Below are 12,581 nucleotides of genomic sequence, written 5' to 3'. Positions count from 1 at the left end.
AAGTGGGATCAGAGGGGTGCTCTGAGGAAGACCAGTAATTCTACGCAGGAATTTGTGCTCCACATTTATCAAAGTCGCTAGTTGTTCAAAGCCCCAAAGTTCCGCCCCATAAAGGACAGAGTTTAGGGCCTTAGCTTCATAAACTTGCAAAACCGGGCTTATTGGTTTCGTGAATGACCTACTAAATTCTCTGGTCAAAGCACCAGTAATCTGCTTAAATCTTAGGGAGGCCATTTCCAGATGTCTGCGCCAATTATTTTTATTTGAGATTTGCAACCCAAGATACGTAAAACTGGTCACTAATTCTAAGGGTTGCCCATTCATAAATACTCTTTTCCCTTGGAAGCTGCTATGAGGGTTAAAGGCCATAAACTTCGTTTTTGCCAGATTAACCTCTAAACCATGATCAAGGCAAAACTCATCAAACAGGCGAAGGGCTTTTTGCAGACCATTAGATGTTCTGGATACGATAAGCGTATCGTCTGCAAACAATAATATGGGGATGGAAACACCAGCCAACCTTGGAGCGTCGGTATTAGCAGAAAGCATAAGTTCAACTATCCCATTAATATAAAGTGAGAAGAGCGTGGGTGCCATAGTGCAACCCTGTCTCACACCACGCTCAACTGGGAACTCAGATGTGTCTTCTCCCGCTCCACCCCACTGAATCCTAGCATAGTTAGACTCGTGCAGACGCATCACCATAGTCAGAATTTCTTTGGGGAGACCTAGCCTCTCTAGGACTGCCCACAGCCGGTGTCGTGGTACAAGATCAAAGGCAGCCCTTAAGTCAACAAAAGCTACATAAAGACTGCCATTCCCCAATGTCACCACCTTCCAAAGGAGCTGGACAAAGTAAAAGACTTGGTCCACCGTGCTGGTTAGTTTCCGAAAGCCAGCTTGGAAGGGTGACAAAATGTTATTATCATCCATCCATTCTTGTATTTGGTTCAAAACCATCCTCCCTACCACCTTCTGAACGGAATCGATGAGGCTAATGGGCCTATAGTTTCCCGGGAGCGACCTGTCGCCTTTCTTGAATACAGGTATAATAACTGCCCCCCTCCAAGATTTTGGGACTGGCGCGCCTACAGCCACAGCGTTAGCCAATAGGGTTATATACTTGCTCCAGTTACCCTTATTGTGGAGAAAAACGTCCAAAGGAACCCTGTCCTTGCCGGGGGCACGTCCACTGGTAACCGAGCGTAGAGCCCTACTGGCATCTTGGATGCAAAAGGGACCCTGGGAGTAGAAAACATAATTTGGCACCCATGCGAAGTTAAACAAAATGTTACAAGCATATTGAGGTTTGAAATATTGAACCCACTCTGCCTGTGAAACATAGTTGGAGGGGCTATCAGAGCGCCCACCACAGCCCCGCTTAAGAATGTTCCAAAATAGCCTGGAATCTCGGGTATGGCAGGCGCTTTTTAAATCCAGCCAGTGTTGCTCGTCCCAATTTTTTTTGGCCATCCTTACAGCTTTTTTGTATGCTAGTCTGGCGGAACGGATACACTCCTGTCCACCATTAGACAGGGCTTTCACCAGGTTGGACCTGGATTCCCTACAAACACCGTCATACCATCTGTTTTTCTTAGTTGGAGCCTTATTCGTGTTCCTCAAGGGCTTCGTAAAATAGGAACCTATTTCAGCAAACAACTTCTCATGGCATGCAGTGACTTTAGTATTGCCAGGATCTTGGAATAGCATACCCTCAAGCTCAACGATAGAATCAGCTAATTTGTTGTCTGTATCGGCAATGGCCAGGGTGTTATGCTCGAGCTCCCCCCACTTAAGTCTACGCATATTATTTGTTAGAGTTACCTCAGGCAGGCACGGAACCATTCCACCAGCTATTGAGCGATTACTAAACCACCATCTATGCGCAACACAGATAGGGTTATGGTCGCTCTCGACTCTGACCTCAACAACCATATCTAAGACTGGTTGCCATAATTGCAAGCTACATAGGACATAATCAATCCTGCTAGAATGTCGACCATTGTCAAAAGTCTTCGCCCCTTGCTTATCACCTGGCGTCCTCCCATTCAGGGCCCTCAAACCATACTCAAAACAGAGAGCATTGGTCCGGACAATAATCTCAGTCCACCTTTTGATTGGACTGAGGTCAAGCGCAGGTACCCCCCACAATTGGTCTTCCACAGCTTCGTTGCCCCACCCAGAATCAGGGTCTAGGAGCGGTTCGAAGGTGATATTAAAGTCCCCAGCTACCACTATTCGCCTCCCACCTGAGTGCTGGTCGATAATGGAGACCAAGAGAGCCAAAACCTGGGAGCCTGTCCTATTCGGGTCCCTCAAATACAAATTGTAGATGTCTAAATCGCCAAGGGTTCCAAATGACACCCTGACTAATTGAATATCTTCGGACCCAGTAGGTATTGCAGAAGCCTTTGAAAATATGGCCTGTCGGACCCAGATTGTCAGTCCTCCCTTTGGACGTCCCCTTAAACCCTGGATTGCGGGGACATAAAAGTTCAAAAATCCCTGTAGGAACTGAGGCTCACAGGTCCAGGTTTCCTGGAAAAGGCAGACATCAAAGTTGCCTATGTAGCCTAGCCAATCCGGTGAATCCATTTTTGATTTTAAGCCTGCAATATTCCAAGAGACCATAGACCCCCCCTCCCTTCCTTGGCCTTGGACGTGGGCAGAGTTCGCACACAACTGCACGAGTCCAGATTGTGATCCCATAGGCAGATCAGGGGTTGCTATAACTACATCTACTATCTTATCCACCCCGGTAACAGGGGAGTAACGTAGAGGTTCGTTGAACTTAGGCCCTCCAACAGGGATACTTGGATTGAGAGGTGTAGTAAATAACTGCGGCCCAGGTGTCGGTCAGGCAAAAGCTACTGGGGAGCACAGATCATTTGCTTCCCAACTTTCCAGAGGTGGACTAAGTCCTACAGGGCAAGAGTTGTAAAAAAACCCAAGGTCATGTACCCTAATTTTTGACTGGTCGCAAGCCAGTCGGGAGCCACAAATATAATGCACTGTACGACTATCTCCAAAGTTGACAATAATGGAGTCCCCTGGGACATCTTTGGGTCTTGGACCTACCCAGCTAACCCTTCTAGTAAAGAGGATCTTTCCATCTAAGTGGTTAGGAAGCGGTCTGTTCCTATTTAACCAAAACGTAACTTTGTTCTTTAGTTGCTGGTACGATTCCGAAACACCTTCCTGTAGTTCAGGGACTCCAGTCAGAACAGCAACATAGGGTGTACAGGCAGGGGGCAGATGAATATGAGTCCTAGGCGATATACTGCTTTTGGCCCCAGGTTCCGAGGACCTTATTTTGTTCATAGACTTTTTTCCAGCATTAATACTGGGCACACTCGAAAGATTGTCTCCCAAATTATCTATACATTGGTTAGTAAAGTTAGAATTATCAATAACCTGTACCTTGGGGAGAGCGACCTCGGGTAAAACCCCATGCACTACTTCATTAGCAGAGGATGCCAGCGGGGGAGTAGGAAGGGTAGAGGACACCCCTACAGGATTGTCCCTTGCCTTGGTAGCTAATTTAATAACATTTTTAAGTGAGCAGAAATTATCCAGAACAGTTTGTTCTAATCTATCTACCTTCTCACTAACTAGCTTAACCCTTTCCAAAACGGGGAGAATCAGAGAACGGAACATTTTTTCTATTTCGAGAACCATATTACTCGACTGGGGCTGCTCACTATGACAAGTAATATTCCCACCAGGAGATAGTGGAACATCTCCCTGTGTTGCCCCCATTGGAGATTTTTCCGTAACATTAGGGTGTTTGGCCTTCCTCCCTCCCTGGGACCCCCCTACTCGTTTCCTCTTGGCATTAGGGGGATTTACAATTCTTTTGCTAGCCCTAGTCTGTGGGTGGGTTAAAACTAATTTATTAGAGATAGGGGGGCTGCGAGTTGTTATCGCAAAGTCACCAGAGTCCCCAGGAGCATCACACACGATACTGCAGGGCTGCGATGTGGAAGGACTTGTCCCAACATTCTCCTGCAGAGCTAGTTCGCCCCCGTTCTGGCCCACTATCTTCAAAGGAGATTTGGCCCCCGCCAAAATTCCCAAAGAAGAGCGTCTAGCTTGTGCTAACTCTACAGACAAGCGACGCTCAGTAATAGCCAGTTCGTGCTCTAGACATGATACAGCTCTTGTAATGAAATGGTCGAGTGTACCGGTCACAGACCCACCCCCGCATGTACGTTTACCTTTGGACGCCATTTATACTAAGCATACAATACTAGAGCCAATGCGCTCGTTAGCCTAAAAAGGACAATTACCAGAAGGTAAAATGCAACTCCACTAGAACAAGATGCTAGCTGTACAGAATGGGCAACTATGAAGCAAAGCAAGGGGATGCAACAATCTCTTCCGAGACCGAACAAGGATAAGTACGTCCTTCTACCTTGGATATAGTGTCACAGCGGCGTTAGAGATGTTGCCCAGTCCAGTCAGGATCGGTCAGAGACGGGCAAGGACGGGCCCGCCCTTGGCCCGGGCTTCGCCCGGGCGCTGCCCGCGCGCGTCCCGCGCTGCGTGAGCGCCTGTTCGATTTTAAGCAGGTCCGGCGCTGGGTAGCGTCGTCATCGGCAGGCGCCGGTACAGGGAATGCCGGGATTAGTAGTTTTCTTAAGCCGTTCCCCTCACGGCAATGAAGGTCCGCCAAAATGCAGCCCAGCGACCCCACAGCAGGCCGTTCCCCTCACGGCAGGTAGGTATATGGCACAGCGTTCAACTTCTGTTAGGAGCGTCCCGCGCTGCGTGAGCGCCTGTTCGATTTTAAGCAGGTCCGGCGCTGGGTAGCGTCGTCATCGGCAGGCGCCGGTACAGGGAATGCCGGGATTAGTAGTTTTCTTAAGCCGTTCCCCTCACGGCAATGAAGGTCCGCCAAAATGCAGCCCAGCGACCCCACTGCAGGCCGTTCCCCTCACGGCAGGTAGGTATATGGCACAGCGTTCAACTTCTGTTAGGAGCGTCCCGCGCTGCGTGAGCGCCTGTTCGATTTTAAGCAGGTCCGGCGCTGGGTAGCGTCGTCATCGGCAGGCGCCGGTACAGGGAATGCCGGGATTAGTAGTTTTCTTAAGCCGTTCCCCTCACGGCAATGAAGGTCCGCCAAAATGCAGCCCAGCGACCCCACAGCAGGCCGTTCCCCTCACGGCAGGTAGGTATATGGCACAGCGTTCAACTTCTGTTAGGAGCGTCCCGCGCTGCGTGAGCGCCTGTTCGATTTTAAGCAGGTCCGGCGCTGGGTAGCGTCGTCATCGGCAGGCGCCGGTACAGGGAATGCCGGGATTAGTAGTTTTCTTAAGCCGTTCCCCTCACGGCAATGAAGGTCCGCCAAAATGCAGCCCAGCGACCCCACAGCAGGCCGTTCCCCTCACGGCAGGTAGGTATATGGCACAGCGTTCAACTTCTGTTAGGAGCGTCCCCTGAAATGTCTGGGTGCACAAAAATGTTTCAAACGTGGCAGTAAATAATTACGAAATGACATGATACTCCAAAACTGTCTGAGTGAGGTGTACCCTCACACAACTCCCTTTCTCACCTCTACCACTACGAAATACCACAGCAGTCCTGTTTGGCGTGGTGTAGAGTGAGCGGGTCATGCCCCCAAAGATGCTGGCAACATCGCAAAACACAACTCCATGATGGGGGCCCCCAACCCTGCAGGGCGGCTCCGGCGGCAACGGGAATGGAGGGGCCCGTCCTGAACATACAAAGAAAATTGTCCGAGCCCGGATTGAGAGTGAATCTGGCATTTAATTCCCTTCTGCCACATGACTCCTTGCGCGTTTCGGCGTTCTTACGCCTTGTTCACAGGTGGGAAACATTTATTGATTGCAAGTGCTCCAATTGAGTCATGTGACATCAGCAGGCACCACAGGTTCCACAATGCATCAGTATTAGCAATGCAAATTATGGCAATGTGAAAGTTATGCTTTAGTAGCGTTTTCAACCATCATTGCGTTTGTTAAAAGCACACGTGGAGTGAAATGTCTGGGTGCACAAAAATGTTTCAAAAGTGGCAGTAAATAATTACGAAATGACATGATACTCCAAAACTGTCCGAGTGAGGTGTACCCTCACACAACTCCCTTTCTCACCTCTACCACCACGAAATACCACGGCATATATACATATATATGTATACACATTTATATAAAATGTATACATACATATTTATATACGTGGTTTTATATATTTCAACACACATTGTGTGTCGAATATATAAAAACATATATAAAAATAAGTACATTAGTTTTACATATGTTTTTATGCATTACCATGCATGTCATTACTATGAATTTATAAGTATTTAACAGGGAAATATAAACCTATATTGTATACATATATGGTGTTTAAATTTACTTGTAAAATACTTATATTTTCAATCATAACTTTAATCACGCATATGCTTTTACAAAACTTGCTTTTACAACAAGATTCGTTGTGAAGGTATATGCGTGGTTAAGTCTGCATTGTAATGGTAACGCGTTGTAAAAGCACTTGTGTTGTTATAACCAGTTTGTAATCACATGCGATGTAATGGCATGCATTGTGAAGTCATACAACCATATACCGGTACCTTTAAGACCCATGCTCATCTAAGGGTAAAATTCAGAAAGCTTTCTGTGCACCCAACATGAATCTAATGGTACCAACAGTATAATCTGAGGGACTAAACAGATCTGTAGTCACAGAATCAGGATCTGCATTTACCCCTGCAGATGGCACAGGTGACTTTAGAATATCCACCGAAGCAGTGGTTTTTCTGTAGTCGTAAGGTGTGGGAACATAGTTGATCCAAGGAGGTGAAAGGGTGTAATTCTGTGGGCATTCATAAACCTTCCTAATGGATATTACACTGAAGAAGTGTAGCCTGGGCTGGAGCAACAAAATAATTGTTTGGGTATATGTCATAATACCCTCTTTTTTGACTGACCGGAAGAGTGCCGTCTTAGGTTGTGCCTTTTTTAATATATGACCTTGGCTTCAAAATACCTCGAATCTGAAGGAAATTCTATTATGGATCCTAGCTATACATCACATAAAACTTTCAACAAAACGCTTTATTTTACAGGTGTGTTTGTGAGATATATAAGAGGAAGTATTTAAGATGATTGCCTACACCGTTCTTAAAAAACAGAGCAATTAAGGAACAGCTTACTCACCCGTAAGGATGCGTCACCAATCCTTGTGATGTAAGAATATTATGATGTTTTGAATACCTTCCAAATGTCTCCACTGAAGTTTTAGCACTGCTGCTGAAGGGGAGGTGACAAAGGTTAGATATCAGTCACTTACAATTTCTGACCATAAAATTCACTTTTTTTAAACTTCTACCAGTAATGAGCATTAACGAATGTCTGAATGGAGATTACCTACTGGTAAACTTCTACCAGTTATGAACATAAAAGAATGGCTGAATGGAACTTACCTGAATGAGAGCAATAGAACAAACTTAGGTACCAACCTATAAATATGAACGCCTAAGCAATGTTTGAAAGCATATAGATTGTCTCGTGTTCAGCCATCTATTGGCCTATGGTTCTCTAGGTAATTACGAGTTAATATTTTCCTAAGCCAATTTCCTTTTTCAATTAACGTTGGAAACCGCTAAATAATACTTGTCCTGCAGTTGCCAACATATTTTACAATGTAACAAGATACTTACCTTTACTAGACTCAGAAGTATTGTGCTAAATATTCTGTCCTGAAAACATTCTGTCTACAAGTTGGGATTTACTAATAAATGTGGGCAAATCTATGCTTGCAAGGGTTTCTATACCTGTAAATGTAATCATCCAGTTCTCCAGTATCAGCTATCGTAATAGGCATGTAGAGCATGAACCACTGTACTCAGCGTTCTCATTGCCACTCTCTTCCATTCTATAATGATTATTTCCAAAGACATTTTGTAAGTAACTTGACTAGAAATATCCAGGCCCTCCTGTTCATTAACAGCAAGCCTATTCAGATTTTTCACAAGCACAGTGTCACAAAGCAAACAATATTCAGCAGGCTCCCATGTTTTTCTCATGTTCTTCAAGAACTGCCATATCTAAACTCGAGTGAGAATTAGATAACAATGATTTTATTATGCTCTTAACTGCAGCAAAGGTTTTTACGGCTCCTTAGTCCTATCTAGAACCACACTGCCACACAATGAATATTATACAATCAATTCAATGCCTGGTGCCAAAATCTTTCTTTAAGTTTATCCACTTTTGACTCCTTAAGAACATCACTCTCCATACTTACACTTCATATAGCACCACTTGTATCACCTTTGGTAGGTAGAAGGGCAGTAGTGAGGCATTACCATATTTAAAATGCAATTTTGACACAGTAAAGTAGTGCACCAGTACATTTAAAGTCTACCCACCGTCTTATGGAGAGAATTAGATAGTTAAACTCTGACACCTCCCATCAGGGTCCAAGTGTACTTTGATGTTATCATTCTGAATATCAAGATCTTTGATTTTTAGCCTTTATTGCCCCACCATTCATCCATGCGTATGTACTTACTGCACTGAAACATTATCGAAAGCCCTTAGGTGTTTGGCAGGAAAATACCATATCAGCAATATATAGAAATACAAGCAAATTTACAACCCTATCTTTAGTGCCAAAAAATGAGTATATGTAAAGTAGGCCTGAAAACGTGCCAGATACATACTAAACAAATAGACAGCGTTTTCCGCTCCATGAAGTTAGACAGTGGCGGCTCCTCGATTGGGGCGTGGGGGCATCGCCCACTGCTTTCTCGAAGTGTGAGAATCAGAAACATAAAATGGTAAAACTACCCTTTTATATTTCTGCTTCTCGCTCTGCGAGAAGGCAGAAGTGCCTGGTTGGGGGTGGGGAGGTGGGCGGTCCTGCTCGAGGGCAGGGGGGGGAGTGGCTTGCCCAATGTTGTGGGCCCTGACTGTTTGGTCGTCCCCGACCAAAGCAGTCATGCGCACTCTCCATTTTCTATATGTAGGCTGCATGCAGCCTACATAGAGAAAATGGCCTCCCTACTGGCACTTGGTTGGGGCGCTCTCCGCTCTGCCACTCCAATCACAACGCTGCCAAAGCAGCGTTGTGATTGGCTTAGGGGAGCAGAAGGAGGGGAGCTGCCTAAAACGCACCAGGAGCAACAGGAGCTGAGGCAGTGGAACGTGAACCAGTCACGGAGGAAGCTAATTTTTTTATTTTATATTGATTACCGTGACCGTCCCACTTCCACCCCCCCGAACCCACCCACCTGTTTTGCCAGCCGCGACTGCCTGAGACGCAATTGTTTACTTGATTAACTTGCAGATGACTTTGCTACGCTAAACCTCCTTAGCCTTGCTTTCTCCCTTCGCCATTACCCCCAAGACCACTCGTCTTGCTAACAAGTCCTCCCCCTAAAGCATGCCGCCGCGCGCCAACATGACAGAGCAGAGGGTAATGTTGCCTGACATATTTGCCAAAGGAAGAGTAATTTCTCTGTCATTTCAGGAAGGGCCGTGCTCCTCCCAGTCAGAGGGCCCCGCTGGTGGTGCCGGCCTCTGCGCGCTGATGCGGATTGCTCCAACGCCAATGGAGTCACTGCCTGCAGGTCTGAGTGCAAATAAAGGTGAAAAAACAACTTTAAAAGTCACGTATCAACCTAATTCCCAGGCGAAGTAGACTTTCCTTTGTGAGCCGCATCAAAACAGAGGTAAGGACGGCCCCTCTTGGCTCAAAGGACGACGCCCATACCGCTCACCTTTTACACCCCTTTTCTTAAGTGGCAGCCCCTCTCCTGATCATGTGTGTCCTCTGGATACGAAGCAGCGGGGAGACATCCTTTACAACGCAGGCATTACAACGCAAAGCCTTTACAACACAATGCCTTTACAACGCAACCATTACAACGCAACCATTACAACGCAGGTACATCATTTTATAACACATGCCATTACAATGCATATACAAGTACAACACATGATAAAAGGCCAAATTACTCTAGTGTCATTCGAGAGAGATGTTGCTCGGCTTCCCAAAATAAACACTCCTTGCAGCTTTGAATGACTCGTATATTAAGGGGAAATCTCAACCATATTTTAACTATTCTCTTCAACCACAGACTCGCAATAAAATCATTTATATGAGGCTGTTAGCCCTTTCAATTCATGACTTTAACCCGCTGTGGGCTCGGAGGAATGGTCAGCTAACATGTAGGCTCTGCAATTATCCACATGAGTCCTGGTTACATCTGTTATGTTGTTGCCCTCATCTTGCCAATGATCGCCGACGCCTACTGGTCCCAGTTTATCGGGAAAAGTTACTGAGACACTGCAGGGAAGCATCTGATTTGTGCTTCAGTAATAACTCAGCCCAAGTTCTAGCAAGAGCTGGGAAGTTTGTCAACATTTTAACTGCACTGCATAATGCCCAGCATTTAGAAACTGACAAGCTATATTCTTATTGCATATATGAATGTCGATGAAAGTTAAACCTTCTGTGATAAGCATTGTGACACTTTTGCTATTGTCTTTTATACTATACACTTCTCTTTTTGACCAAATGGCCAATTGTGATATATTGCCATTAACTTGAAATGCTGCTCTTTGGATTTGATATTTATTTTTGTATTACTAGATTTACAAATGTGTATACAATCTTTTATTAACCCTTATATTTTAATCCTTACATTTTATTAATATGATGTTTGCATGTTACGGTTTTAATTAACTGTATAATAAAGTAAAGTACAACACATGTTTTTACAACTCAGTGGTAAGTATTGTATGGTAAGTGTTTGTTTACATTTTTTCTAATGTATGTTAAATAATTTAAGTAATATTGAGTTTATAATTTTTAGGTATTAATATTGTCATTAAAGAGTTAATATTTATGCTAATAATAAATATTTTATGGAATAGTTATACATTTTGAGTACATTAATTATTTTGGAAACATTTATAGATGATATTATTTTGATCTTAAGAAAAAATAATAATACTCACGTATTAATTTTGTTATTAAATACTTTGGGGCCTATTAGGATGGTGGGCGGAAAACCACCCCGACTGCTATGGATCCGGAAATCACCCTCCCGCCGGCACCGTGAAAAATCCGGCATCCAAATTAGGAACAACCGCCAAACAACACTGACCGCGGCGGAACGAGCCCAAGAAAAAACGCCCACAGCAACGGCGGAGATGGCCAAAACCCGTCCGCGGCGGGCGGAGATGGCTAAAACCCATCCGCAGCGGTCGCATTTGTGGCGGTAAACAATCAAACCGCCACCAGGACAGCGGAGACACCGCACGTCAAATTAGGATAACCCCGATGCCCACGCGGTACGTTCCGCAGTTTCCGACTTCCGCGGTCGCAAACAGTGATGAATGGGAGAGCCGGCGGAAGAGATGCAGAACCGCCACCGCTGCGGACGCTCCGTGACAAATATGGTGGACAAAAGAAAAAACACACAACAAGGCCACAAAGTGCACACAGCAAACTAGCCATGCCCCCAAAAACACAGAACACACCCCAATGACACAACCACATGGCAAAAACAAAAATTCAAATCCCAGGACAACCCACACAACACATCTGACAGAAATACCCCATTTGGACACACCCACATAGCGGAGTATAAAACAAGCCCCTTCCCTGACCACAATCCTTTGCAACATTCCAAGACTGAAGGCCACTAACCCCAACAAAGGATAGGCAAAGCAACACATCAGCACTACTCACACCACACACAGCACCACCACCACTTCCACACCTGCACCTCTGACCCCCTGCACCTCACACACCATACACATCACCCCCACCCCTCTTACCCCTGCACCCATAACCTCTTTGCACATCACACACCATGGCAACACATAAAATGCCAAAATTCACAGAGAGTGAGTTGACAGTCAGGGTAGATGAGATAGTCAGAGCGGAACCACAACTGTTTGGTAGCCTGATCCAACAGACACCATTAGCCACAAGAGCACAAATGTGGGCAAGGATAGTCGATAAGGTCAATGCTGTAGGGATCACCCCGCGCTCAAAAAATGAAATCATGAAGCAGTGGCAAACAGAAGCGGAGCAAGAACCGTGAGCTGGCTGACAGGACTGGCGGTGGCCCTCCCATCCCACCAAAACCATTCAATGCATGGGAGGAGAAGGTACTTGCCATACTGCATCCAGAGAGTCTCACAGGAGTAGCCGGGGGAGTGGAGGCTGGTAAGTACAAACAAATCACCACCACCACACTGCTATGTACTGTCTTGCACAACTACAAAGCTACACCTCCTAGGCCCAAGTACATTCATATACACCACACACATGTCTCACAGATCCAACATTCACTCACTCACATCCACCCCAAACGTAGCTAGCAACATTGCCATGGGGGCATGTGCACAGCCAGCCAGCACAACAACGTCCACCAGGCCCCCTTTTCCCACAGCTCAGCAAGATGGAGCACTCCACACCCAGAAGCAGTTGGAAGCCATTGTCTCACCACAAACAAACAGGTAGCTAGCCAGTTACCAAGGTAATTTTGTTTGGGGGTGGGAGTCCCACACTACTTCTCCCACCATGCACCCTGTCCC

The 12,581-nt window shown here is 45.7% G+C and overlaps 1 protein-coding gene across 3 annotated transcripts in view; it reads right to left on the bottom strand.

Annotated features, from left to right (window-relative positions):
* The window catches only part of LCORL (ligand dependent nuclear receptor corepressor like), a 605,370-nt gene that overhangs the window by 288,535 nt on the left and 304,254 nt on the right, over positions 1 to 12,581 (bottom strand). For 2 of the 3 annotated variants that reach the window (XM_085642364.1, XM_085642362.1), the window contains one exon: positions 7,182 to 7,274. In XM_085642364.1, coding sequence (XP_085498490.1) covers positions 7,182 to 7,274 — 93 coding nt within the window. The remainder of the gene's footprint in view (positions 1 to 7,181; positions 7,275 to 12,581) is intronic. The other variant, XM_085642363.1, reaches the window with a different exon arrangement.

Source organism: Triturus cristatus, chromosome 2_2, assembly GCF_964204655.1.
Source record: "Triturus cristatus chromosome 2_2, aTriCri1.1, whole genome shotgun sequence".
Taxonomy (NCBI): domain Eukaryota; kingdom Metazoa; phylum Chordata; class Amphibia; order Caudata; family Salamandridae; genus Triturus; species Triturus cristatus.
This window is presented reverse-complemented; position numbering and strand designations above follow the sequence as displayed.